At 47.7% G+C, this 27986-nt stretch overlaps 2 protein-coding genes across 3 annotated transcripts; one reads left to right on the top strand and one right to left on the bottom strand.

Annotated features, from left to right (window-relative positions):
* The first annotated feature begins 29 nt into the window (after nucleotides 1-29).
* Nucleotides 30-22893, top strand: CATSPER1 (cation channel sperm associated 1). 2 transcript variants are annotated; one of them, XM_072639160.1, is made up of 16 exons: nucleotides 30-269; nucleotides 6557-8896; nucleotides 9007-9123; nucleotides 13508-14128; nucleotides 14221-14511; nucleotides 15136-15348; nucleotides 17047-17157; nucleotides 17712-17871; nucleotides 18417-18508; nucleotides 18652-18795; nucleotides 19162-19225; nucleotides 19488-19560; nucleotides 20594-20651; nucleotides 20881-20956; nucleotides 22506-22620; nucleotides 22782-22893. In XM_072639160.1, the coding sequence occupies exons 5-16, from the start codon at nucleotides 14241-14243 to the stop codon at nucleotides 22806-22808; spliced, it is 1404 nt and encodes a 467-aa protein (XP_072495261.1). In that variant the 5' UTR covers nucleotides 30-269; nucleotides 6557-8896; nucleotides 9007-9123; nucleotides 13508-14128; nucleotides 14221-14240; the 3' UTR covers nucleotides 22809-22893. The 2 variants fall into 2 exon arrangements, with proteins under 2 accessions (XP_072495261.1, XP_072495263.1); XM_072639162.1 differs by lacking the exons at nucleotides 30-269; nucleotides 6557-8896; nucleotides 9007-9123; nucleotides 13508-14128; nucleotides 14221-14511 and adding an exon at nucleotides 14818-14940.
* Nucleotides 22894-25388: 2495 nt separating this feature from the next.
* On the bottom strand, nucleotides 25389-27758 carry CST6 (cystatin E/M). Its single transcript, XM_072639163.1, has 3 exons — nucleotides 27273-27758; nucleotides 26533-26652; nucleotides 25389-25591 (listed from the first exon to the last, which is right to left on the bottom strand). Exons 1-3 carry the CDS (start codon nucleotides 27516-27518, stop codon nucleotides 25508-25510), a joined length of 450 nt encoding a protein of 149 aa, XP_072495264.1. The 5' UTR covers nucleotides 27519-27758; the 3' UTR covers nucleotides 25389-25507.
* Nucleotides 27759-27986: the final 228 nt, after the last annotated feature.

The following is a 27986-nucleotide window of genomic DNA, read 5'->3' as shown; positions in this document are numbered from 1 at the left end:
TACTAGGCAAAGCGGTACAACAGAGAGTGTAGCCACTAACAGAAAGTGGCTACTAGGCCCAACCCTGCCTAGAAACTCAACAGACATTTCTCAACCCAGGGGCTCTGGGGGGGAGGGGAAATAATGTCCACTTCACCCCCTACAACATTCCTGACAAGGGGTCATTTGTTTGAAAATCTCCAGAGAAGAGGTAATGGGGGTGTTCATAGGACATCCATGATGAAAGAATTTTCTCCTGGCCTGGCTGATGAATTCACAGAAGACTAGGGGTGAGTAAGAGACCACAAGGTGTTGAGGTCTTAAGTAAAGTACAAAGAAGGGTTACACGTTGTCATTTCTTTCTGAGGTATGGTGACATTCTCCCATCTAAATGGATGGAATGAGAGGGCAGCTGCCTGGTTTCTGAGCCCGGATCAGCAAGTCCCTGATGGCACTTTATACAAAGAGACCCAGTCTCCACGGAGTGGTTGAAGCCGGAGATAGGAAAGTTTCTAGCTCATCTCTGGCTAGGGTTTGACCATTGGCAGTGGAGAAGAAAGCCATCAACCCAGACCTCCAGAGAGAACTGTACCTCTACAATTTGTAGAGAGGGGAGTTTTTCCTCTCTTTACCCCCTCCATGGTCATGGTACCTTGTATTAGAGCTACTGGCCCAGTAGGAGACAATATACCCAGCAGGGAATGGTCCTGCTCAGACAAGGCCTAAGGACAAAAGAGCTTTGTGAGTTGAGAGAGCCTTAGCTGTGTCCAGAAGGAGTTGAACTGTAGTGAGAAATACTGCCCCAAAGCCCAGCCAAACTGCCCAGCAGAGATGCCACACCCAGATGAGGGTGGATCAACAAGGAAAGGGACAATGGGGACCTGTTGTGTGGGGGCCACCTGTGTTCCCGAGTGTGTACTCTCTGGGCACCGGCGAACACTACAGAAGCATCCACACACTTTTCCCACTGACACCGCCTATGTGTGTGGCAGAGTGTGCCCCAGAAATGTTTTATTATTATTATCTTTTCAATGAATCTTAGTAAATGCCTTCCCTTGGACCTAATTGTGTATTGGCTCACTGTTAATATTAATTAATGGCCCTGCCTCCCAGGATTGTTGTAAGGATCCAATGAGATAATTGTAAAGAACTTACCTAGCTCATGGGAAGCACTATGGAAACTGTTGTTGTTATTGTTAAAAATAAGCACCCCAGCAGTGGTTTGTGAGAGAGGATTCCCCAACTAGTGAGAACCATTCTTCCCCCAAGAACCCAACCTTTGAGTAGGAGTGAGCAGGGATGCAAGGGATGGAATAGTCCCTTCTCATAAAAAGTTTACTTGGGGGGACAGGAATGAAACATGTACAGAAGTAGATGCATACATGGTATTCAAGAGGGAGAGATCTATGCGGGATGGGGTAGGCACAGAGGGAGCAGGAAAAGCATTTTTTAGGGTATGGCACTTGAGATGGGCTTTCAAGGAAGCTGAGGATTCTAATGGATGAAGATGAGGAGGGAGGGCAGGTCCAGGGAAGAGCCCAGGTTGTTCATGGAGAGGGCATGAAAGGTGCACAATATGAAAGACCACTAGGAAGGTAGGTGGGAGCCAGATTGAAGTGCATGTTAATTAACTAATTACTAATTAATTAATAGGGTGGTTTACTTTTTATGCTAGAGACAAGAGGGAGCCATTGAACATTGTTGTCTAGAGAAAGTGTCATGATCAGACATGAAGGAAAAGCATTTAGGTCAATTTATTCATCTTACAGACTGTATGGAAAGAGATTAGCCAGCTCCTACTCTGGCCACTGTCTAGGTAATGGAGAGGAGTTTGCCTGTTACAGGCATCTGAACCCCCTGGGGGCACTAGAGATGTGAGTGAGTCAATCAATCAATAGGAAGTCATTAAGTGCTTACTTATGTTTCCGGAGAGCATTGAGGTGGGGCCATAGACCACAATATCTGGAGTCAGGAAAACCTGAATGCAAATCCTGCCTCAGACACTTACTAGCTGTATGACACCAGGCAAGTCATTTAGAGCTGTTGGCCTCAGTTTCCTCACCTGTAAAATGAGCTGGAGAAAGAAACGGCAAACCGCTCCAGGATCCTTGCCAAGAAAATCCCAAATGGGTACACAGAGAGTCAGACATGATTGAAATGACTGACCAAGCACAAATGCTTCAGGAAAGTCAGAAGCGTGACCATCCATACTGAGATACCTCTGGGAGCCCAACTGCATCTGAGCCTCTTCTATCATGGCCCAGGCTTCCTAGCTCAGCCCTCTCTAGGCTTTGACACGGAAAATCATTATCCTACAATATTTCATAAGTTTATCACAAATTGCCTTCATGGGAAGCTCGGGGGCAGTAAAGAAGTTTTGCAGTTTCTCAAAGGAAATCTAGTTCACCCTCCTCCTCTTTTCTAACTCTGGGCCCAGTTCATTTTGTCTTTGTACTGTCTGTCTCAAGTATATATATATACACTATTGAACAAGTTCCGTGGTTGTCCTCAAATCAATGATGTGACCTTAGTAATAGACATCTTTCATCCACTTGGTGTTTCCTGGGTGAATGGTCAGGTCAAACTCTTATGGAAGCATATTTAAAACCTTTATAGTTTCTCTAGAAATACTAATAATATTCATCTGGCCTAAAAATTCTTTCTGAACTTTTTTCATTAGAAAAATGTATGGAACAAAAGGTAAGGTCTTTTTTAGGGAAATGGGTTAAAAGTGATACCCAGCCTTAACTCTTGTCTCAATAAGATCCTGGTCTTTTCCACCTTGGAAGTGACATCCAAGAACCAAATGTACTCCATTTTCTATCGTCATTGACATTTTGGGCAGCCACTGGAGTTAAGCCTCATTTTCCTGAGTTAAGTTTTGTTTTTCTGTAAGTCGCATTGTTTCAGGGAAGTCACTCATGATTGTGCCACTAACAGGTGGAAGTAACTAGAGTGCCCAAATTCTGGAAAGTTCCTAAATCTAAAAATAGTAACTGTACTTTAACTATAAAAAACCATTGTAAAGACCAAAGATCCATTTAAATATGTGTCTATATATGTATAATGATGCCTCGGGGGCGGAGCCAAGATGGCAGAGTAGAAACACACAAATACACTAGCTCCGAACCCACAGCCCATAAAATATCTGTAAAAAAGAACCCCCAGAGAATTCTGGAGCAGCAGAAGCCACAGAACAACGGAGCGGAGGAGATTTCTGTTCCAGAGAACCTGAAAACCTTTCACAAAAGGTCCATCGCACTGCGGATGCAGAGCCGAGCCCAGCCCAGAGGCTGCAGGGCACTGAGAGGAGTGGATCCGAGCAGGCTTTAGGGACAGAATCTCCAGCGGCTGCGCGGGTCCCTCCACCCACAGGTGACGGGGGTCAGTGAGAGGGTCTCTTTGGTGTGTCGAGAGGGGAGTGGGGTACCCCCATAACTCAGGCCCCCTTGGGAGGCAGCAGCAGAAGTGGGAGCAGACTGGGGCTCCCCAAGCAGGCAGGAGCCTGGATCCATTGTTGAATGTCTCTGCATAAACTCCCTGAGGGAAATGAGCCCGTGAGGCAGCCCTGCCCCCACCTGAGCACCTGAACTTGATCTCACACTGAATAGCAGCCTTGCCCCCGCCCAAAGCCCTGAGGCTGGGAAGCAGCATTTGAATCTCAGACCCCAAGTGCTGGCTCGGCAGATCTAGAGGCCAAGTGGGTGTGAGGAGGACGCTCAGAAGTCAAGTCACTGGCTGGGAAAATGCCAAGAAAAGGGAAAAGAAATGACTATAGAAGGTTACTTTCTTGGTGAACAGGTATTTCTTCCCTTCCTTTCTGATGAGGAAGAACAATGCTTACCATCAGGGAAAGACACAGAAGTCAAGGCTTCTGTATCCCAGCCCACCCAATGAGCTCAGGCCATGGAAGAGCTCAAAAAGGATTTTGAAAATCAAGTTAGAGAGGTGGAGGAAAAACTGGGAAGAGAAATGAGAGACATGCAAGCAAAGTATGAAAAACAAATAAACACCCTGCTAAAGGAGACCCAAAAAAATGTTGAAGAAAATAACACCTTTAAAAATAGGCTAACTCAATTGGCAAAAGAGGTTCAAAAAGCCAATGAGGAGAAGAATGCTTTCAAAAGCAGAATTAGCCAAATGGAAAAGGAGATTCAAAAGCTCACTGAAGAAAATAGTTCTTTCAAAATTAGAATGGAACAGATGGAGGCTAATGACTTTATGAGAAACCAAGGAATCACAAAACAAAACCAAAAGAATGAAAAAATGGAAGATAATGTGAAATATCTCATTGGAAAAACAATTGACCTGGAAAATAGATCCAGGAGAGACAATTTAAAAATTATGGGCCTACCTGAAAGCCATGATCAAAAAAAGAGCCTAGACATCATCTTTCATGAAATTATCAAGGAAAACTGCCCTGAGATTCTAGAACCAGAGGGCAAAATAAGTATTCAAGGAATCCACAGAACACCGCATGAAAGAGATCCAAAAAGAGAAACTCCTAGGAACATTGTGGCCAAATTCCAGAGTTCCCAGGTCAAGGAGAAAATATTGCAAGCAGCTAGAAAGAAACAATTCAAGTATTGTGGAAATACAATCAGGATAACACAAGATCTAGCAGCTTCTACATTAAGGGATCGAAGGGTGTGGAATAGGATATTCCAGAAGTCAAAGGAACTAGGACTAAAACCAAGAATCACCTACCCAGCAAAACTGAGTATAATACTTCAGGGGAAAAATTGGTCTTTCAATGAAATAGAGGACTTTCAAGCATTCTTGATGAAAAGACCAGAGCTGAAAAGAAAATTTGACTCTCGAACACAAGAATGAAGAGAAGCATGAAAAGGTGAACAGCAAAGAGAAGTCATAAGGGACTCATAAAAGTTGAACTGTTTACATTCCCACATGGAAAGACAATATTTGTAAACTCTTGAAACTATTCAGTATCTGGGTACTGGGTGGGATTACACACATACATATGCACACGCACATGCACACACACAGAGACAGAGAGCACAGAGTGAATTGAAGAGGATGGGATCATATCTTAAAAAAATGAAATCAAGCAGTGAGAGAGAAAAATATGGGAGGAGAAAGGGAGAAATGGAATGGGGCAAATTATCTCTCATAAAAGAGGCAAGCAAAAGACTTATTAGAGGAGGGATAAAGAGGGGAGGTGAGAGAAAAACATGAAGTTTACTCTCATCACATTCCACTAAAGGAAGGCATAAAATGCACACTCATTTTGGTATGATAACCTATCTTACAATACAGGAAAGTGGGGGATAAGGGGATAAGCAGGGTGGGGGGATGATGGAAGGGAGGGCATGGGGAGGAGGAAGCAATTTGAGGTCAACACTCATGGGGAGGGACAGGATCAAAAGAGAGAATAGAAGTAATTGGGGGCAGGATAGGATGGAGGGAAACATAGTCAGTCCTATACAACACAACTATTATGGAAGTCATTTGCAAAACTACACAGATTTGGCCTATATTGAATTGCTTGCCTTCCAAAGGGAGGGGGTGGGGAGGGAGGGAGGAAAAGAAGTTGGAACTCAAAGTTTTAGGAACAACTGTCGAGTACTGTTCTTGCCACTAGGAAATAAGAAATACAGGTAAAGGGGTATAGAAAGTTATTTGGCCCTACAGGACAGAGGAGAGGATGGAGACAAGGGCAGAGAGGGATAATAGAGGAGAGAGCAGATTGGTGATGGGGGCAATTGGAATGCTCAGTGTTTTGGGGTGGGGGAGGGTACAAGGGGGGAGAAAATTTGGAACCCAAAATTTTGTGAAAATGAATGTTAAAAGTTAAATTAATTAATTAATTAAAAAAAATGATGCCTCTACCACTAATGATAGTTCTACTTCTACAAAATGAAACATCATAAGTCTCTTCAGGGTCTTTGTGCCTGCTGAGAGGTCCTGTACCCTATTTGTTCTGCATTTACTTACTTTGCTGATAAATCATATAGCTCGGATTTTGTTTCCTCAGTTATTATAAAATTACTCATGACAAAGGCAGGGTACTCTTTGCTCATCTCCTTGAAGCCTTGATTGTCACTGTGATCCCCTTCTTTCCTCCTTAGTCAAAAATCTTCAATAGTTAACTTATCTCTAGGATAAAATGCAAACTTCACTTATTAATGGCATTTAAAACCCCCTTCAATTCTGGCTTCCATTGATCTCCTTAGTCTTTTTTTCTTGTTGTTCTCCTTCCTGCATTCTCAGCTCTCTGCATCAGTTTCCTATGTCTCTTCTTTCCATTACTAAGAAAGGATTAATATAGCCATCCACAGAAGGAGGTCCCTAGGTCCCTTCATTTACTCCCAGGGTCCCACTGACTCCGTAAGGGGAGTGTGGTCCAAGAGGGAATGAGATGGTGACTTTACTCTTTGACTATTCTGTGATATTTTATCTATTGTGATCTTTTTTCTTGTTTGAGATTCCTATAAATGTTACCTGGAGTCATCGTAGAGCATAAAGTCATATCTGAAAGCATTGATGGAGGCTGTCCTATGCCTGGAAAGCCTGGGGCACTAGTACAACTGATTTGCTGTTATCTCTTTTCATTTAGGCTGACGCTAAGACTGATACTCGTCAACGTGAATGTGTTCAGTCACACTTTTTTCACACAAAGTGCCCAATGATGATTCAATAGTCCAAAAATCAACCCCTGCAGGAACCAACCACTTGATCCCTCCTGGTCCCACCAAATATGTCTCCTTTTAATCTTCACAATGAAGCTCCTTCTGGATCCACCCAGAAGTGGAGGCCACGTGACTCCCTCCAAGGTGGTACTCTGACAAGCGTCTGTCAATCAGTGCTCCTCTTCATCGAACATGTGATGCTTTGGGAAACACTCTTGGTGGAGACCTAGGTGCAGGCTGAAGACTGAGGCTCCAGTGGATTGTTATGGTTCTGGCTAATGGTGGTTACAAGTTACATCAAAATTCTAATTGGGGATTGATTGCTTAAGCTTAGGATAAAAAGAAAATATTATGCAAAGCTGAGGAGATTATTGAGTGTTTACCACATTTTGAGAAGCTAGGTAGTACAGCATATAGAGTGCAGGGCCTGGAGTCAGACTCATTTTCCTGAATTCCAATCTGCTGTGTGACCCTGGGCAAGTGACTTCTCCCTGTTTGCCTCAGTTTCCTCATCTGTAAAATGAGTTGGAGAAAGAAATGGCAAACCACTCCAGTACCTTTACCAAGAAAACCCCAAATGGGGTTGTGAAGAGTCAGACACAACTGAACAACAACCAAACATTTGGAATGTTAGCCTGAAACTGGAGTTTTACATGTGAGCTTTCCCTCATTCAAGATTCTATGTTACCTGAAATCATCATGGAGCAGAGAATCATGCCAGAGGGCACGAGGGGCTTTACCAGTTTGGATGTCTCCATCTCCGAGCTAGAAATGGTTGGATATAATCATAAATACTAATAAATTAAATAAAATTGATTCTGGTAGACTTGAGCCCCAAAACACAGAGTACAGTCATAGTATTCATGTTTTGTGTTCACAGTTTAAGCAAGGAGAGACTTATGTTAGACATGAGAATAAACTCACCTCCCAGTTCCTCAATATTGACTCCCATGATCCACTCCTCCATGCCACCCTAGCTAAAAATGGGGACTGTGTTGCTATGTATGCTTGTTGACAGACTGATTGACAGTCACACCCCTGATTTTCCCCCGCCTACATGTGTTCCACTTCCAAGATAAAGAATTGTGAAATCCCTTGATCTAACCATTATCTTTGATCATTCCATTTCTCCTGAAACTTATCATCTCTGTGATCTCTAATCCCATCCCTAGTCCCTAGTCAAAACCCACAGTCCTTGAGTTCTCTGGTTCCAAGCTACTTTCTTCTCTGCTGCTTACAAGCAGGGCCAGATTTCTCCCATCCTTAGAAAACCTTCACTGAGACTGTGATTCCCTCAAGTTATTCTCCAGTATCTCTCTTCCTTTTTGTCTACAGGGCTGCTTCTCCTTCCTTCTTTCTCTCATTCCTCAGCTCTTTTCCATCTGGCTTCTGACCTCATCACTCACCTGATAGTGCTCCCTTCACTTACCTGCGATCTCCTATATGGCAGCTCTGATAGCCTTTTCTCAACCTTGGTTTCAGTCCATTGGTTCAGCCTGACAATAAGCATCTTTCTGGGGGGCAATTTCCATTGTTCAGGGTCATTTTAAAATTTTTACTGTTACTGTTTTTCTTAGCAAGCATTTATTTTCCCTCTCAATCACCTCATTTTGTTTACATCATTGTATTCCACACCCTAAAGTGACTGGACTCTTGACCCATCTAAGGGTAGACTGCTTTTTGACTCGCCCTTCTCCACTGGGAAAGGATATTTGTTGTTGAGCAGTGTTAACTCTTTTTGACCTTTTGGCAAAGATACTGGAGTGGTTTGTCCGTTCCTTCTCCAGCTCATTTTACAGATGAGGAAACCAAGGCAAACAGAATAAGTGACTTGCCTAGAGTCACACAGCTAGTAAGTGTTTGAGGTCAGATTTGAACTGAGGAAGATGAAGCTTCCTGACTTCCTGACTTTATTTATACACTATACTACCTAGCTACCTATGATGGGGTAAGCATTTTGCCATCCAGAAAGGATAGATGTCTATCAAAGGGAGGAGGTCTCTTTATTTACTTCAGGAGTGATACTAGATAGTTTCCTGAGCATCTGAAGCCTGTCTACAAAAGAAAACTCCCAGATATTGTCTCCTGCTGAGTCTTCCAGATCCTGGTTCTGGCCTGTTTGACTCTTTCTTCTCAGGTTTCCTTATTGGATAAACACCGACATCATGGCCCCTCCCTGTGAGTGTACCCAAAGACTGTGTCCCAGGAATCTTTTCTCCCTCCACCCTCTTGGTGACTCCGTCTGCTTCACTATCACCTGCGTACAGGTAACTCCCCAATCTATATACCCAGGCCCAGACTCTGTCCTGACCTGCCAGTCCCTCTATCATCTAAATATTTCAAACAGGATATCCTACAGTCATGTCAAACTCTACAGGTTTAAAAAGGACCAACCCCTCCTCTGACCTGCCTGACTCCTGTCTAAAGTACCCCATCCTCCCAGCCATCTGAGTTTGCAGCCTTAATTCCTCCCCATTCCACAACCAATCAATGGGTAAGTGTTACTGATTCTAGCTTCCTCATATCTCCTGCCTTGAAAAGCTTTTCTGTACTCAGATGGCTACCTCATTGGTTCAGGCCTTATCAACCTCTTTCTGGACTATTGCCTGCCTCCTAATTGGCCATTAGCTGCCAGTGTTCATGTCCTCTAATTCCCACTAGAACTTGGACTTCCAGACATGGGTACTGTGTTCTGAAAAGGGTGTTTCCCCTTCTCTTGCCCCAAGAGGCCACCACAGAGCCCCAAACCAAACTGTCTAAGTCCCACTGTCTCACTCTAATCCACAGTAAGCTCCTTGAGGGTAGGCACTGGTTGGCTTATTATTGTGCTTAGTGCTTAGCCAGTAGCCTAGCTGATAGGGACAGAGACAGGAGGCAGCATGTGCCAAGTAAATCAAGCTATCACCCACACCCTGTCGCCCATGGAAGAGATGAATTGAACTTACGTTTCTGCAGAAAACATAATAACATCTGTAATCCCAGTGATAATCATTTAATATCATTTTTGAACCCTCAATAAGGGCCCAGAGACTGAACTGATCAACCAGGAGCAGAACCTGCACCTAACAGCTTCTTTGTTCCTTGTTCCCTGAGGGCACTCAAAGAATGCCTTCCCATGTCAACAAGGCCAGTGGGGCTGACTTAAGATCACCATTAAGGACCCTTAACCCAAAACGCTATCTTGAAGCATGGGACTTTTCCCACATCTCAGTATTTTGTGGACATATACTATGTTATGTCATGTTAATGGTAAAGAAAACACAGATTCCTGACTTCAATGGACACTTTGTCAACTCTTATCGTATTTACCTCCTGTTCAGTTAAGACATCACTTAGCCTGTTTGGCTCTTTTACCAAACCTTCAGGTCAACACTAGAAAGCTTGTACTTCAATTAAGAGAATTCCTTTAAAAGAGTTTATACTGTGTCATTCTATAAAGAAAATGAGGAATGTGGCAGTAGTGTAGACCCATGTGGGGTGAGGTTGAGGGAACCCTGGAATGCTGGCCAACAAACAGGAGGCAGGCTGGGAATTTGAATTGAAAGCTGGGCATATAAACCTTGCATTTGTCTGAAGCAAGTGTAGTAGTCCATTAGGAACTAGCCATTCATTCATTACTGTGGCTCCATCAGCACTGAGTAGTGATGTACCATGGGTTTTTGGTCCACAAATAGCTTTCAGGGAATCATAAAAGTGCTTTGGATTGTTACTATCAGCATAAAACCGAATTTCTTCTGCCTTCTTACTGAGCCAGGAATCCTGCATCTCTCTAAGTCCAAAGCTTCTTGAATGATCTTGTGTCAGTCCTTGTTGGTGCCAGCTATTTCCTGGTTTATCCCAGTGCCCTGTTTTTGGTCTCCTTCCACTCTGTCATCCTTGATTTTATGGAGAGCTTGCATGGGGCAGGCAATCACATGGTGGCCAGAAGAAACGATACAAGGACATTCTCAAGGTCTCTCTCAAGAACTTTGGACTGGACCGTGCAACATGGGAGACACTGGCACAGGATCGCTCAGCATGGCATGCCCACATAAGAAAAGGTGTTGTGCTCTTTGAGCAAAGCAGAACTGAGACAGCACAAAGTAAATGCAGGATGCACAAATTTAGGATATCCACCCCAAATATTCACATGGACTATCTGTGCCCACCCTGTGGTAGAGCATTCCAAGCTCGTATTGGTCTGATCAGCCACAGTCAGACACACAATGGTGATGCCATTTTGGTCCTCTTCTGAGATGAAGGACAACAACCACCCATTCATTCATACATCCAGTAATGAATGTAAAAATTAAGAAAACCTTTCCTGACTTCACAACAGATGTTGTCCTTTTTAAAGTGAATATATTTCTAACAGCCATCTTCCCTTAGACCCTGATGGGGACAGCCCAGGGTCTGAGCCCAAGGGCCTTGGAAGAGCCACACATCTAGTCCAGGGTCTGGGTGTCCTGGTCATCCTAGGAAGCGACCTCAGGGGAGACACAGCTAGGACCTGCACCTGCAGGGGCTGCAGCCACAGTGATTGGGGACCTAGAAGGGAAAATTGTGGCCCCCAAAGTCCTGGGGCCTGTCCATGGTTTCTTACATAAAAGAAATACACAAGAAAGAGCTTTCATAGTTGAGGGGAAAATAGGTGGTGAGCAATGCTTGAATCTCAATGTCATTGGCATTGTTTCAATGAGGGGAGAACATATGTACACACTCCTTTGGGTGTAGATATAGATCTTACCCAATAGGGAAATAAGAGGGGAAGGGGGTGAGAGAAATGGGGGAGGGAAATGATAGAAGGGACAGAGGATTAAGGAATACAGAGGCCAGAAGCAAGCAAAACAGACTTTTGAGGAGGGTCAGGATAAAAAAGAGAGAAGGATAAAAAGAAGAAAATGGAGAGAAATACTCAGTAATCATAACTGTGAATGTGAATGGGATGAGCTAACAGATAAAACAGAAGCAGATAGCAGAACAGATTAGAAATGAGAATCCAGCAACATATTGTTCACAAGAGATACACTTGAAACAGAAAGACACACACACAGTTAAAATAAAGGGCTGAAGCAGAATCTAATATAATTCAGCTAAACCAAAAAAAGGCAGCACCATGATCTCAGACAAAGCAAAAGCATTGCTTTAAATATTAAAAGAGATAATTTCTTCCACAATTTCCTCATGAGGAAACTCCATTTTGCTAAAAGGTCAGAGACCATGAGGCAATATAAAAAAAAATTTACAAGTTTCTCTGGTAAAAGCCTCAAAATATAGAGAACTGAGTCAAATTTATAAAAATAAGAGCCATCCCCCAATTGATAAATAGTCAAAGGATATGAAAAAGTAGTTTTCAGAAAAAGAAATCAAACCTATCTATAGTCATATGAAAAAATGATTAGAGAAATACAAGATTAAAACAACTCGAACACCTGTCAGAAATGACAAATGCTGGAGGGGATGAGTGAAAAATGGGACACTAATGCAGCTAAATAGGTTCACTGATAAAGTGTTGGTGGAGTTAGGAGCTGATCTAAACATTCTGGAAAACAATTTGGAACTATGCCCAAAGGGCAATAAAACTTTGCATATTCTATGATCCAGCAATACCACTACTTGGTCTATACCCCAAAGACATCAAAGAAAAAGGATCTATATGCACACACACACACACACACACATTTATAGCAGCTCTTTTTGTGGTAGCAAAGAATTAGAAATCCAGGGGATGCCCATCAGTTGGGGGATAGCTGGACAAGTTATGCTATATGACTGTGATGGAATACTACCATGCTGTAAGAAATGATAAGGGGGATGGCGTTGGGGCAGCCTAAGAAGACTTGGATGAATTGATGCAAAGTTAATTGAGCAGAACTGGGATATCATTGCCCACAGTAATAACAATGTTGTAATAATGATAAACTGCGAAAGACTTGGCTACCCTGATCAATAAATGCAGTGATCCAGAACAATGCCAAAGAACTCGGGAAGAAAAAGTGCTATCTTGTCCACCTCCAGAGAGAGAACAGGTGAACTCAGTGCAAAAGGAAGTATAATTTTCTTGCTTTTCCTTCCTTCCTTCCTTCCTTCCTTCCTTCCTTCCTTCCTTCCTTCCTTCCTTCCTTCATATGGCTAATGTGGAAATATGTTTTGCGTGATTTCACATGTATAATTGATATAATTTACTTGCCTTCCTAGTGGGTGGGGGAGAGGTAGGAGGGAAGGAGAAAATTTGGAAGTCAAATTTTAAAAAATGTTTAAATTTTTTTAAAAATAAAGACCTGGACAGCTGTCTTTGAGTATTTGAAGGGCCATCATGTGGAGAAGGGAAGAGCTTAGATTTGTTGTGTTTGGCCCCAGGAATTAGCTAGAAGTTGCAAAGAATTTGCTGTGGGCTTGAGGTTAGGGAAACCTCCCAAATGTGTGTGGGATTGTAGCCTGGGCCTTTGTGTTGGCACCTTCAGCCACAGACTGTATAATCAGTTATGTGTCTATCACGTGGAAGCAGAAATAGGTTTGGGAGGCATGATCACTGAAGTTCCTTCTGACGCTAAAAGTCTGAGGTTTTGTAAATGTAACATCTTCCAGATGTTAACAACTCCAGAGGCCCAGCTGGGGATGGTAATTCTACAGAGCACTTTATGTGAAATACATCGGGAGAATACATCCAGAAAAAAAAGTAAGGTGACCATCCTCCTTATCTCTGGTGGGGTCACACCCCCAGAGTCTCTGGAATGGGGGGGTCTAGTTCTAAGCACCCCATTTCCAAGATGGTGGTGTTCAAGGGTCTGAAGGAGTGTCCTAGAGAAGAGAGATCAGCAGGTTTCTGCTTAGCCTGACAAGGGCTGGTCCCAAGAAAGCTTCAGCTCCCCTCAAGTAGCTCCTCACTACTCCCACAGGAGCTCTGGGCCCAAGAGGCCAGTCATTCCAGCCAGAAGAAATTGAGGCAAGTTTCCGAGTGGCAGATTAAGCTGATGTGCTGAGAAACTGCCCAGGGATGAAGACAATACAGAAGTGGAATGAGTTGCCTTGGGAGATAAAGCTGCCGCTGCTGCTGCTACTACTACCACCACCACTACTGTCATTTATATGGCTTGGTAAAGCACTTTAGAAATATCATCTCATTTTATTCTTACAACGACTCTGGGAGGGAGGAGTTATTATTATCCCCATTTTATAGATATAGAAACTAGGCTTCGTACAGCGAAGTGACTTGTCTGGGGTCACACAGCTGGCCGGTCTCTGAGGTTGGATTTGAACTCAGACCTTCCTGACATGAGGTCCAGTGAACTATCATTGAGCTCCCTGTTACTGCAAGTCTGCAAGCAGATCATAGATGACAATTTGTTGGGGATGTAAACTCAGGTCTGGTGACCTTCGATGGTCTCTGAGATTCTAGGGTTCTGTGAAAGGTACTCTAGTGGAAGGCCTGAGCCTTTATATCACAGAAGGGTCTCCATGGAAACCACCAGGCCCCTCCATAGAATGTGAGACTCCACAAGTCCCTTGGATGAACTGAGGTGAGGAAAGAGGGGTCAATGGGAGGGTGGAGAGGGCAAGGAGGACCATGTCTGGAGTCTCCCAAGTGAAATACTGGTCACTCTTGTCTCAGTTCTAGGGTTCCCATTGAAGATGAATTACTTAACCGTTCCAGAGGAGATCCGGAGGGAGGCTGAGCTTCCACCCCCTCCTCCAGTTACTCCAGTAGCCCCCACAACAGTTGTTCCAGTCACACCACCTACCAAACCTAGCCATTCTAAGCACTCGTCCAAAGTCTCCCACCCATCATGGGGCCGTGTAAGCCTGAAGAGCAAGCCTTCTCGAAGTAGTAGCCGAATTCAGCCGTCCTACACCTCCATGGGTCAAACCTGGGAATTTGATCACCATTCGAGATCTAGGAAGAGTAAGGCCACCTACCTATTGGTCCCTAGGCTTGAGAAGCCCTATCCTGGAGCCTAGCTTGCACCTAAGAGTGCCAGGTTCTGAATCATGCTCCCCATAACCCTGATGGGATCACCTCAGGCACAGTCGAGGGAATAATGGAATCCTGTCAAGGATATGGCCATCTCTAGCCTCGAGACAGAAAAACACTACTGCCTAATCCTTTGGTTTACTGCCATCTGGGCCCAAGGCCTCAGGCAACACTCAGTCCAGTCTCAGCTGAAGCATTTCCCTAAGTGTCTATGTGCTCACCCTCCTCCTTTCTTTTGTCATACTCCCCTGGTAACATTCCAAAGACCCCTTTAGAGACCCCCAGCTAGGACTCCTCCTCATGACTGCTTCAGTCCTCCTCTGTACAGTGAAGGGAGTGCTCTCTTCCAGACTGAAATAAGTAAGCCTGAGAGTGGGAGAGAAGCCAGTGCCCTCCCATGCTAGAACTCCTTGCTGTGAATTATCCTGCCCCTCTGATTGTGACTGTGCCAGGGCTCCTGTCCACTTTGTTCCTGAAGGTCTCAGAGCCCTCGTAGGCAGATTGGGCCCTGGTACCATCACTGGCCCGACCCTGACCTCCCTCCTGCCCTGACAGCCAGGGTCCAGCATGCCCACAAGAAGCAGATGGCGGCTGACGAGCTTTTACACAAGTGTTGTGGGAAGATCCTTCAAGGATTTTGCCACGCCCGATCCATGCTGGCGGTCATGGTGGAAAGCCTCACCTTTGAGATCTTCATCTTCATTGTGGTCTGTTTTAACACCATTGTCCTGGTGGTCCAGACTTTTGCTGAGGTAGAGGTCTGGGGAGGTAAGCATCCTTGGGGGAAGGGCTGGAGGGGCCCTGGCTAGCTCCAGTCTGGTCCCAAGGGTTCAGGATTTCTCAAACTCCTGGGGCCATCAGAAAGGGCAAGTGCTGATAAGGACCAGGTGGACCATCTTCAGCTACCTGAAAGATTCTGTATAGAAGAGGAGGGGGTGGTAGGCAGGGCATGGGTTTCGAGGGTCATCCAAGTACCCTGGGACAACCCTTTGTCCTCCAAGATGTCAGAGAAAGTCCCAGTTACCATGCATGACAGGTATTCCAAAAGTATGCCAATGATTCTGCATTCTGCTCAGTATGTAGAGGGAGACATGCCTAATGAATAAACGGGCCTGGGAGATGAGAATGAGGAAAGGATTCCCCAGTCTGGAACATTTCTGCCTCCTAGTTTCCTTCATGTCTCGTCTTCTGTAAGAACCCTCTTCCAGGCCTCCTTCACACTGAGAGGACCCCAATTGACCCCATTCATTTCTTGTCTGCACAAAGTTGTTTGAACATTGTCTCCCCCGTTAGACCCAAAGGTCCCTGAAGTCAAAGATTGCCCCTAAGTGTTGCCACAGAGTGCTGGGTCTGGGATCAGGAAGACTCATCTTCCTGAGTTTAAATCCAACCTCAGACACTTCCTAGCTGCATAACCCTGGGCAAGTCACTTCACCCTGTTGACCTCAGTTTCCTCCTCTATAAAAATGAGCTGGAGAAGGAAATGATGTTACCAGTCCAGGATCTCCGCCAAGAAAACCCCCAATGGGATCTTGAAGAGTTAGGCACAACCAAGCAACAAAAATTAGGCACCATGCTTAGCACAGTGCCAGACACACAGTAGGCACTCAGTTAATGTTTGTTGACTGACAACTCACTTGAGATGACTCATAGGAATCAGAATTTCAAACTAGAATCCAACCTCCTTATTTAAACCTGTATAGGTCAAGTGATTTGCCTCTGTTAGTTTTCTCATTTGTAAAATGACAAATAAGAGCTATAGCCCCTTCACTCCCACGGGTGCTCTGAGGATCAAGTCAGATATCAAGTGATTTGTGGGTCCCTCAGGGAGTTCAAGGCCCAACCCACCACACCCCAGTCTCCCCAGGACGCCTCATTGCTCTGACTTGGTGAGGTCTCCCCAACGTTTCAGTTCTATTTTCACAGCCTCAGGTTGATTTAGGAACACTAGCCTAGAGGCCTTGCCTCTCCTGAGCTCCAGAGGAAGAGGCAGGTTGGTGTGAGCCTGTGGCCCAGAGAGGGCACCTGTTGCTCCCATATCTCAACCATTCTGACACCCTGATCATAAGAGCACAGAGAATACTACAGGCATTGCAATGGATGGATGGAACTCACAAATACTAGTCTGATGGAGCAGAAGTCTATGGGTTTAGAATATATCCAGAATAAAGGGGGGCAGGGGAAGTTTTAGAGAAAACAGAAGACCTTCAGCCTACTTCTATTCTGAAAGAAAATCCAGTTAACTACTAAGTAATCCTGATAAGCATGTCATTTTGGATTTACTATCCAAGAGGGGAAGAAAACTCTCATAGACTATTTATCCTCGAAAGAGTAGGGACAAGCTAGCTAGGAATCCTACCTGAGGAGAGCAAAGAGGTGGTTGGGTCAAGGCAGAGGGAGGAAGTCTGCAGATCAGGTGGGGAAGCCAAGGCCTGCAGTGAACCTGAGGGTCTGGCCTCCCCACAGAATGGTACTTCACAGCTTTGGACTCCATCTTCCTCTCCATCTACTTTATGGAAGCTCTCCTAAAGATTACGGTCCTGGGACTTGGCTACTTTGATTATTGGAATGGTCTAGGTGAGTGAGGCTTGGGTGCTAGGTTGGATGGGAAGGGGAGGGATGGCTGAGATTAGGAACAGGGTACTACCAAATAAGAGGGGGATTGGGCACAGAGTGGTGGCAGTAAGAGACCGCCATGTTCCCCAGGGAGGGGTCTTCCAGTTGGGGAAAGGGGTTGGAACAGAGAGCACTCTTTAGATATGGGCTCTAGACTTAGGGAGAAGAGGCTCTGCTGCCTTGCCCAGAAGCTTGCTTTAATGATAAAGACGCTGTGGCTTAGAGGTCAGAGCACTGAATCCTAGAGCCAAGAAGACTGGCTCCAAATCCTGCCTCTGGCACTGACTTGCTAGGCAACCCTAGGCAAGTCATCTCCCTACTGAACCTCAATTTTCTCATCTGCAGAGTGGGCATAATCATGCCTGCCTCCAGGGTGACTATGAGGTTCAAAGGACAGAAGAGGGGGGTTGCTTCCCCAGCCTCAAGGAGGCAGATAGCTCATCATTCTGGGTCATGATGAGCAGTTGAAGCTTTGCAGGATGGGCTTTTGAGAGAGCTACTGGGGCTCCCCGCAGATTTCTTCATCATGCTCATGGCCGCTGCAGACTTCCTGCTCAAGCAGATGTATTTCTCCTCATCCACAAGGATGGCCCACAGCAAAACCGTCTTCCGAATCCTCAAGATCTTCAAAAGTCTTCGAGCTCTGAGGGCCATCATGGTGCTTCGGAGACTCAGGTGAGGCCCAGGGTCAGAGGGCTAGGCTTGAGGTCATCTGGCTTCACATCCCACCTCAAGCGCTCTGAGCATTCCTTACCTTTGGAAAGTCACCTGCCCTATGGGCCTTAGGGAGGGAGGTGAACTACATGATCCTAAATGTCCCTTTGAGATTCTTATTCCTGAAGGAACCTCCATGTTCCTCATTTTCTTCATCTGTAAAATGAAGGGGGTTGGGCTAGAAGCTTTCTAGATGACTTCCCATTCGAAATTGATAGTCCTGTGGATTCTGGGTCAGCAGGTCCTGTCCTAAGGCTCTGTTCAGCTTCCCCACTCTGTTTTCTGTCCCATGCTCTAAGGGTTCTCCCTGCTCCCATACCTTGTTCTTTGCCCCAAAACCCTTTCCAGTTCTAAGGTTCTTTGAGGTCAAAGGTCCTGTACAGAGGCTCAGAAGGGATGAGAGAGAGAGAGTTTTCCGATGCCCTAACTGGTGTTGTCCAGCAAGGCCTCTGCAGTCTTCCTACTGGTCCTCTGACCTCCTTGTCTGTCTCTCCTCCTATTTTCAGCTTCCTCAACAGTCTCCAAGAGGTGACCGGGACCCTGGCCAGGTCATTGCCCTCCATCGGGGCCATCCTTGTCCTCATGTTCACCTGCCTCTGTATCTGGAGAAATTTGGGGGCCTGGGGGGATGGGCAGGGTATCTCGGCAGGGGGAGGTTACTAGGGCTGTGATAGTGAGGGCTAGGCAGAGGGCTGGTCCGCCAATATTGCAAGGGCCTCAGGGGCCTCCTTAGCCTCTTAGTCTTCTTCTCTGTGATCCTGCGAGCCCTGTTCAACAGTTCGGACCCCAAGCGCTTCCAGAACATCTTTACCACCATCTTCACCCTTTTTACTATGCTCACTCTGGATGACTGGTCCCTCATTTACTTGGACAGCCGGGCAAAAGGTAATGGAGAACAGGTCTGAACTTTTGAAGGGGCTGAGAGGTGGGTTTGGGTCCAACAGATGTGTGAAGGCTGGATATTCTCTCCAGACTGGTCTTGGGAGCTTTGCAACAGGAGCCTTAAATAACTAGGGTAGGACAATGGGGATTTGGTCCAGAGTGCAAAATTCAGGGAGTGCCGATGTAGAAACAATTACACAGTATCTAGTTAGGAAGAAAAATTAAGATGGGAAACTCTCGGCTAGGTAGTCCTCCCATCCCCTATCCTTTCTCTCCCCCACCTTCCTCCAGCTATATAATTCCTATATAAGTCCCAGGCCTGGTCTATTTTACTGGCTGAGTGCAAAGTTAAGGCCCTTCCTTCCCCAGGTGCCTGGTATATCATCCCCATCCTCATGATCTACATTATTATACAATACTTCATTTTCCTCAAGTGAGAAACTGAGCCCTCTCTCTCCTCCCCACTCTGAGGCTCCCCAGTCCCCCATCCCTACCCTGGGGCTTTCCACACCCTTCTTTTCCATCCCTCTGGCCCAAGCCCCTCCAGGACCTGGCCCTGTTCCTAGACAAGCCCCCCTACCTCAGTCCCTACTCTGCCTATGAACCCCTTCCCCTCCTACATCTACTGCCCCTTTGGAACTTTGGACCCTGCCCCTGCACATAGAGCTCAGACCTCACCCTCCAGTGTCTCATAGCCTAGTGATTGCAGTGCTGGTGGATAACTTCCAGATGGCCTTACTCAAGGGACTGGAAAAGGAGAAGCAGAAGGTACTGGGAATTGGGGGGCTGGAGGGACAAGGGAAGAGAAAAAGGCTGTGTCTTGAGACAGTTCAAAGGATCATTCATATTAAGCGCCTGCTATGTGCTACTATGCACCTACTATGCGCTGGGCATTGTACTAAGTGTTGGATGCCCAGGTTTGATGCAATCATCCCCCCAGGTTGGCTAAGGATGCACAGGAAGGGAGAAGACTCTGTTTCTCTCCAGAAGGCCTTGAGCAGGCAGAGTAGGGGCACATGCATGCACATTCATATATACACACATACCCCAAGAATGCCAGCCCTCCCCTCTAGATACAGCCCTTATGAGGGCTTGGGTGAAGCTGAGGGACCTGCCTATCCCCTGGGGCCTGATCTCCAAGCCAAGAATCTTGTGCCAAGGAGCAACTCAGCTGGAGTTCTGCTGTGCCTGGGTGGGTTTCACTCTGTTCTCTGTTTATTTCTCTACAAGAACATCTTCTCACAGTTGGTAGAGGGGCACATATGTCCAGGAAAGCTGAGAAGGCCCCTAGCTTGTGCTCCTTTCCACAGCAGGGGGGTCAAGAATGGATGGTCAGTCATTGACACTTCCCCACCCCCTGCCCTCTGCCCACACCTACCATCTCAGCCCCTTTGGCTGTTTTTAATCTCATGTATATATATGAGATATATACATATCTATGTATATATGCACACATACACTCAAACATATAAACAGATATACAGATATATAGATCAAACATATATATGTATCCACATATTATATGTACATATATATCCAGCTTACTTTAACCAATGGAGACAAGCAATTCAGCCAAATAACCAAGCACCCAATCCATCACATTCATTTAATCATCTGTACAATGTTCTGACCCCATAACCCCCCATCTCTGCCAAGGGAGGAGGGCAGATTAGCTCCTTTCATCTTCAGAGCCAAGTCGGATCATTAAGATTGTACCTAGTTAGGGAAGGGATGGATAAGGCCATCTCTTAGGGGAGTCCAGGAGGAAAGAATTAACTTGTGTCTCCAACTCACTCTCTAGAAAGTAGCCCGGATGCGTGAGAAACTTCTGGATGAATCTTTGACAAACCTTGGCGCAGGTACCAACAGCCACCTGCCCACCACCCTGTGCCACCTTTTGGGAACCTGTAATCACCTCTTTCTGACTTCATGTCCCAGACTCTCAGAGGTAGATGGTGCCTGAGTGGGGTCAGGCACTTCCAAGCCAAACTCAGGCCCCATGCTGGAATCCCCTCCAATCTCTGCTTGCATGCCAGCTGGTGACAAGGGACTGCCTCCCACTCAGCTTCCTGACCTCTCTCCTCACAGAACACGAAGAGATGATAAGTGACTCCTCTCTACAAATGCAGATAATTGAGAAAAAATATGGGGACCTGACTCCCAAGTAAGGGGAAACCCCTGGGACCCACACTGGGGAGCAGGCAGGAAGACCAGGGAGGAGTCAGTGGATCAATAGGCAAGAAGAGAGAGGGGGCAGGAGTCCACTGGAGGAAGGTTCCAGACCCTCAGAGAACAGGACCAGTTATTGAAGGAGAGTTCCTTGGGTCCTCAGATCCTGGGCTAAGAGAAAGTGTAAGAAGTGGCCTTGGCCCTGAGGAACTGAGGAGACAGGGCCTAAACAGTTAGAGAACAGCCACCTCATTTTGCAAAGGAGGGAACTGAGGCCCAGAAAGGGAAAGGAACTTGCCTTAGGTCTGAAAGAAGAGAAAGCCTCAGAGTCAGGATTCTTATCTAACTCTTCAACTGCGAGGCCCAGTCTCCTTCCAACCGTCTGAGGTGACTCTGAAAGGCCCAGTAGTCTTAGGGATGGCTCCTGGGGGTGTGGGAGCTTGGCCTATGGACAGACTGATCCCTGGGGAGGGTGAGGTGATTGGGGGAGGGGAAGGAGTTATTGAAGGACATATAGTTGGGGGGAACAGTGCCCCACTTTCTGCCGGGCTGTTTATGCTCTAAACCATTCACATCTCTAGGATCTGCTCTTTTCTCCAGGAAACAACTGTGTGGGGAGGCAAGGAGCTCAGGGAGGAAGGAATCCTGTGTGGGAAAGGGTCCTGTGTCTACAGGGAGCAGCCAAGGTCTCCTCCCTAGCCATGGCTCCCTAAGGTCCCATTTCTGAGATGGAGGAACGCTACCCAGAACCCCCTAGTTCTGCCAGCTTAAGGGACAGGAGGGGCATCCAAACCCAACCTTAATGGTTCATAGAACATTCAAGGTGGGAGGGACTTTAGAATATAAAAATGGAAGGATAAACCTGGGAGGGACCCCAGAACAGAGAACAGGGAATGTCAGATCTCGAAGGCCTTTAGAACAGAAAATTTCAGAGCTGGGTGGACCCTTAGAGCATAGAAAGTCAGAGAACAGAGAATGAGAGCTAGAAAGGACCTTAAAACCCAGAGCATGGATTGTCAGAGCTGGGAATAAAACCCAGAACCTGGATGTTGCACCTTGTCTGACTTTTCACTCTGGACCTGGGTTCAGAGTCCACAACCATAAACTGGATTCTTATTTGAGTCTGGGGAGCTCCTGAGATCTGTCCAGGACCAGATATGCAGGAGAAGGCTGTGGGGAGGGGGCAGCCTCCTGCAGCTCAGAAACCTGGCCCAGGATATTGAGGGCTGAGAGCTGAGGAGTAGGAGGTGACAATGTGCTGCTGCTGCTTCAGCCCCTGTATACACTTGTATGCAGCACACAGCTCTGCATTTCTTGTCCTCTGCCATTTTAGCAAACTCACTTCCCCTCTCTGGGCCTCAGTTTCCTCATCTGTAAAGTGGGAGCAATAACCTTTGCCTGAGCTGCACGAGGAAAGCTCTGGGAGGTCCATGTTCTGGAGCAGGATAGGCATTAACTGAGGTCATCCAGAAGCTGGTGGCTTCCCCATAGACAAGGGCATAGGGACCACTCAGCTGAGGACTGCCTGTGCTCCTCTCTTCCAGACAGCAGGACAGAATGTTCCACTATTTGCAGCTGATGGCCGCAGTGGAACACCACCAGCAAGTGTTCCGCTCACAGGCGGCTGTCATAGATGAGATCATCGACACAGTGTTCGAGGTGAGCTGGGAGGCACGTTGGGGGCACAGTGCTTGGATGGGAGGAGCTGAGGCCCAGAGGGTGTCATACAGGGGGAGATGGAGGACCACCCAGGGTGGGGGTGGTGTGGGGTCCTCCCTTGGCTCCCCCCGACCCCTCCCTCCTTCTGCTCTTCCTCCTAGGCTGGAGAAGAAGATTTCAAGAAGTAAGGAGAGGTCACCAAGTGACTACAAGAGGCCACAGTCCAGACTGGCCTGGCCCTACGTTCCAATAGAGTTCTGAAGTCTGTTCTAACCTCATCTCCTGACTGACTGGGAATCGGTGGGGTTGGTGGGAGAGGCTGGAGAGGCTCCAGGACCCAGCCCCCCTCAGATGTACCCACCTGAGATGAGGCCCCACCTTGGGGTATTTCTTCAGCAGGAGCCTGGGCAGCCTGTGACCAGAACCTCAGACACAGACTCCAGTGGGCACAGACAAGAGTGGTTGGGGGAAAAGCAGGCTCTCGAGAGACCTGAAGGCCTGTGATGGTTCTCATTTGAGCCCTTCAACAAGCCTGCATGGCAGGTGCTATTACTATCCCCATTTTACAGATGAAGAAAGTGAGGCAGACAGGTGAAGCTGTGTAACTCAAGGTTACACAACTAGTGAGTGTCTGAGGCCAGACTTGAACTCAGGTCTTCCTGACTCCAGGCCTTGCCCTCTATCCAGCTGCTAGGGAACAACAAAAATTTCCAAGGTGAAATGGGTGGTTGTGGACAGGAGGGTGGGAGGTCTTCTACAAGGGGCATCTGCTCCTTGGCATCTGGAAGGTAATTCAGACAGGCAGCAGAAGAAGCTCCTGCAGCGGGGGCTAAGGAAGGCCCAAGGTCCATCCTCCCCTTTGGAGACTTGGAAGCTGCCCAGGGCAGTCAGTGTGTCCTGAACCTACATGATGAACCAGGTGGGGAGGACCCCACCACACAGAGGGGAGCCCCCAACTCTCCTAGGACCAAGGAGTCAAGTAGGACAAGGTCCCGCATCTTCAGAGCCCTGATTACTCAAGATCATGCCCAAGAGCCAGGTGTCACCTGGGCCTGAGTCACTCCTCACCAGACCAGGCTAGCGTTGTGCCAAATTCCACTCTCTGCCTGATGCCCAGAGAAGCCAATGATGAAAACAGTACTCCCCACGCCTCCCAAGGGCCCAGCCCTGAGTCAGTTTCCACTAGTGTTGAGGCCCTACTCATAGACATTCCCACCCTGCAAGCAACCTGGGTCAGGTGGTGGTGGCCCAATGAAAGATGGCAAACTGGACCTTGGTCATGCCCTGGCATGGCAGGCTGCCAGAGAGAGACTGGAGGGGGTTCACTGGGCTGGGAGCAGAGGGAGGAGTAAGGCCAGTCATGCAGATGAAATTTGCGGCTGTGGGATGTTGGCCATGGTTTCCTAATCTGGGATGTATAAGAGGTGCTTAATAAATATTCATTGATTAAATGACTGAGGACGAATCTGGACCTCATGTCTAGGGACCTAGGCTAAAAGCCTATGAGCCTAAAACTAACTCAGAAGGGCTTCTGTTTGGTCCAATCCAGTGACTGCTTATTAAGTACCTGCTGTATACTGGGCCCTACACTTATGAGAATATAAAATTAAAATGAAAGCTCAGAGTTTTTTCAGCTTGGAATCCCAGGATGAGACTCAGGGAATTTCCAAATCAGAGCTGTAGGGTCCAAGGAGGACCAAAGGAAACCCCATAGGGGAATGAGAGGGATGAAAAGGCAGCATGCCAGCAGGAAACTGAGAGGACATTCAGCTGGGGAAAAGGAAAGGCTTCAGGGGGGAGGGAGTACCGGAATCCAGGGGGGCCCCCATCACATGACACCCCACCAGCCAGAGCTACTCTGTTTTAGGGGCTCCCCACCTACGTCCTGGGCTTCTCCCAATGTTCTGTGCCAAACTGTCTCTGCCTCCACCCTGTTACTCTGCCTGTAAATCCACCATTAGAGCCCTGTTCCTGGAGGCTGGTGGTGAAACCAACAATGACCACCAGAGTGAATTGGGGGAGCAAGATCTTCAGGAGATTTCAGGGGAAGTGCCTTTGGAGGCAGTTAGAGGGACAATGAGGACTCCAGCTGAGCAACCAAAGTCCTTACTGGAGGGTAGAGGAGGTAGGCTGGAGAGGGGAATCCAATCAGAGAGAACCTACCCATCGAGCACCCATTTCTCAATTCTGCCTTGGCATGCCCTGATTGGGCCAATATTTCCTCTTTCCAGGAACCATTCTTTTGCCCCTTGAATTGTGTGGTTCCATGTGTAAATGTGTACATGTTCCCAGCTATCTCTAGGTGTGGATGTGTGTCCAGATCTCTAAGCAGGGCAGATATGGGTGAAAGGGAGAAAGAGGATGCTTGACTAGGGAATTTTTCCTGTCCCTGTTCCCATTTCCATCGCATGAAGCCCTAACAAGTTCTATGTCCCCAGGGTTTGTCTCTAGCTGTTGTCACAAAGCAGCAGCAAAAAAATCCTCCTTGGGATCTGGAGATTCAGTCTGTCTGGCCCTGGAGGGTGGGGAGAGGCAGAGAGATAGGCCTCCCTCGGTCCCCTCTTCCATCATAATGTACACTCATTGAAAGCCAGGCTGTTTTTAACCTTTGATTGTATATTTGGCACTTGGCACAGAGTCTGGCACATAGCTCTAAATGTTAATATTTCCTGGGAGACACTTGTCCCCTCCCCTCTCCTTCCTCCCCCTGCCCCAGGCCCTAGTTTGGGGGTCTCAGTGGAACTCAGAGAAGTGAGCAAAGAAAATAATTGATTTATCCATTTATTTAGACAGATGTGGCCACTGTTCAATCACCAGGCCCTTGGAAGATCCCTCCACCTTTCTGTGCAGAGCAGGCCTGTGTGTGCTGGGACCAGCCAGGGCCTTCTTAGACTGGTGAACATGCGATGTGCTGAACGCTGGTCTGATTTTGCCAGGGAATCACCAGCACTTCAAACTGACATTGTAGTTTCTAGGGAAACAGAGACAAGTCCAAAAGATGGAGAAAGGCCTTCTGCCCATCCCAGACCCTGGGAGAAGGGGGCACCTAGATCAGGAATCCCTTTCCCAATGAACTCATCCAGACTCAGCCCAGAGAGTTCTCAGGATAAAGGACCCCCTGCCTCCTGGGGCAACCCATTTCCCTGAGCTGGAGTGGGAAGACTGGCGTGGCCAGAGCCTGTGACTCTCCAACTACAGCCTCACCCTACTCTTTTAGGTCTCTTTTCTCCTCCATAGAATGGGAAAGAAGTGATGATAAGACCCTTCCAATCCTAAATCTGGAAGCAGAGGTGGTCATGGCTGTCCTGAAGCCTCTATGGCTAGGTCCAGCTGCCCAGAAGCTCAGGGTTAACTGCCCCAGGCAAAGGACCTGAGAGGTCACCTTACAGAAGATCAAACTGAGGCCCAGAGAAGGGGAGAGAATGCCCAGGGTCTCCTGGATAGGAAGTGGCAGTGCTTGGATTTGAACTCAGCTCCTGGAGTTCAGTTGGCCATGCCCCTCCTCCAGAGCTGCTCTTTGCTTCCTATGCCCAGCCCCTCCTCCACTGCCCAGGAATGAGGTGGGGAAATAGAAGCGTACAGTCCTTTTGTCCTGAACCTGGAGGCCAGGGGTGTGGATGGGGTAGGGGTGGGAGGGATGGGGAAAGTGGGATCTGCTATGGGGAGGGGGCAGGGGTAAACACACACACACACACTGACCAGCAGACAGACACACACACACCCAATGACCAGCAGACATCCACACAGACATTCCTGGGGCAGGACATTAAGGAAAGTGCTTCCTGTCTGGATGGAATGCCCAGACTCTTTGAGGCAGGTCCTGGGGTCTCAGAAGTCGCGAAGGTTTGCCCCCGGAGCCAGGCTGAGCTTGGGGAGATAGAGTCCCAACCCGGGCCCCTCCATGGCTCTTACCTCCCCTTCTGCAGAAAAGGGGCAGCTGGCCACACTCACTCCGTCCAGAGCATCTGAACCCTTCCGACACTCGGTGCTACCCATCTCCACGGTCAGGTAGTATTTGATGCCAGACACGAGCTAGATACAGCATTCCCTCCCTCAGGCATGCGGCTGGCTGCCCAGCGGGCAAACACCACCCACCCCCCAGGTTGGAAGTCCACCCCGGGGCTCCGACCTCTCCAGCAGGAAGTCAGCTAGCCTCTACTTGAAGACCTCCAGGGCTGGAGAGCTCACTACCTCCCAAGGCAGCCCATTTTGGATCCTTTAAAAGATTAAAGTTTTTCCTACATGGAGCCTCAAGATTTCTCTTCCCTCCCCAAACTTCTCCAACAATGCCGCCCTTAGTCAAGGCATCCTGTGGGCCCTTTCCAGGGTTTCCACTGCCATATTGCTCGTATAAAGGGATAGAGAGGCCGAAAGAGCCAACAGAAGAAGGACCAACAAATGGAAACCTCCAAGACCCCAGACGTGCCTTGCCTTGAAACCCCAGAGGGAACCTGAGCAGACTCCACTTCAGACCCTTCAGACAGGCAGCCTGTCTCCTCCTGCCAGGGCCTCTGGGAAGGCTGACTTGGGCCCTTCCTCCTCCCCCCCCAGAGCCCTGCTCTCCTGGGTAGGCCAGGGGCCGCCAAGCCTCCCCTCCTCAGCCCCTAGACCCAGCCTTCCTTCCCCTCCAATGGCCACCTCTGGCTTCTCACCTGCCTCTCGGCCTTGATGATTTTACTGTCTCGGAAATAGTATACACTGTTGTGACCCTTGTTGAAGGTTTCCACAGCAAACTGGGCCGCCTTCTTCACGTCTGGATTTGAGGGGGCCAGCGGCGTCCGGGCACCCAGCAGGTTCCCTGGCTGAGGAGATCTGCCGTCAGGACTGCCCCCCTCATCTCCATGGGCTGAGGGCAGGGTGAGAGAGGTAACGCAGAGCACCAACAGGGAGAGCAACATGTTGGAGCGATCAGGCAGGGCCTTGGGGAGCACAGGTGAGCAGGCCTGGCCAGGACAGCCTTTTACCTGCTTTGGGAGCCCCACCCCCTGAGCCCAGCACTGGAGAATCTCTGAAAGTCCCCTCCTCCTCCTCCTCCACCTTAGGCCAAAGGCCCCACCCCTTAGAGCTGTCCAACAGGTCTGGACCTCATTCCTCCCCAGCCTCAGGGTCTGGATGGAAACTCTGCCTTGGCACTCCCTCCTCCTGGGACACAATCCTGGAGTCCTTCCTTCAGGGGGGGGAGGTTGAGAGGGTAAAGCTCCCACCCCCATCCCAGAGCTCCCTCATTTAAGGGGCTCTCTCCCATTCCTTGTTTATTTAGTCCAGGGCTTTAGGGAGAGTGAAGGCACACCAAAGACACAGCAGGTAGATCAGAAGACTTGGGTGAAAAAACTCAAGAAAAATAAAGTGTGTTTCAATCTGTATTC

This window comes from Notamacropus eugenii, chromosome 2, assembly GCF_028372415.1.
Source record: "Notamacropus eugenii isolate mMacEug1 chromosome 2, mMacEug1.pri_v2, whole genome shotgun sequence".
Taxonomy (NCBI): Eukaryota; Metazoa; Chordata; class Mammalia; order Diprotodontia; family Macropodidae; genus Notamacropus; species Notamacropus eugenii.
The sequence above is the reverse complement of the archived record's forward strand: the minus strand, read 5'-3'. Positions and strand labels throughout refer to the sequence as shown.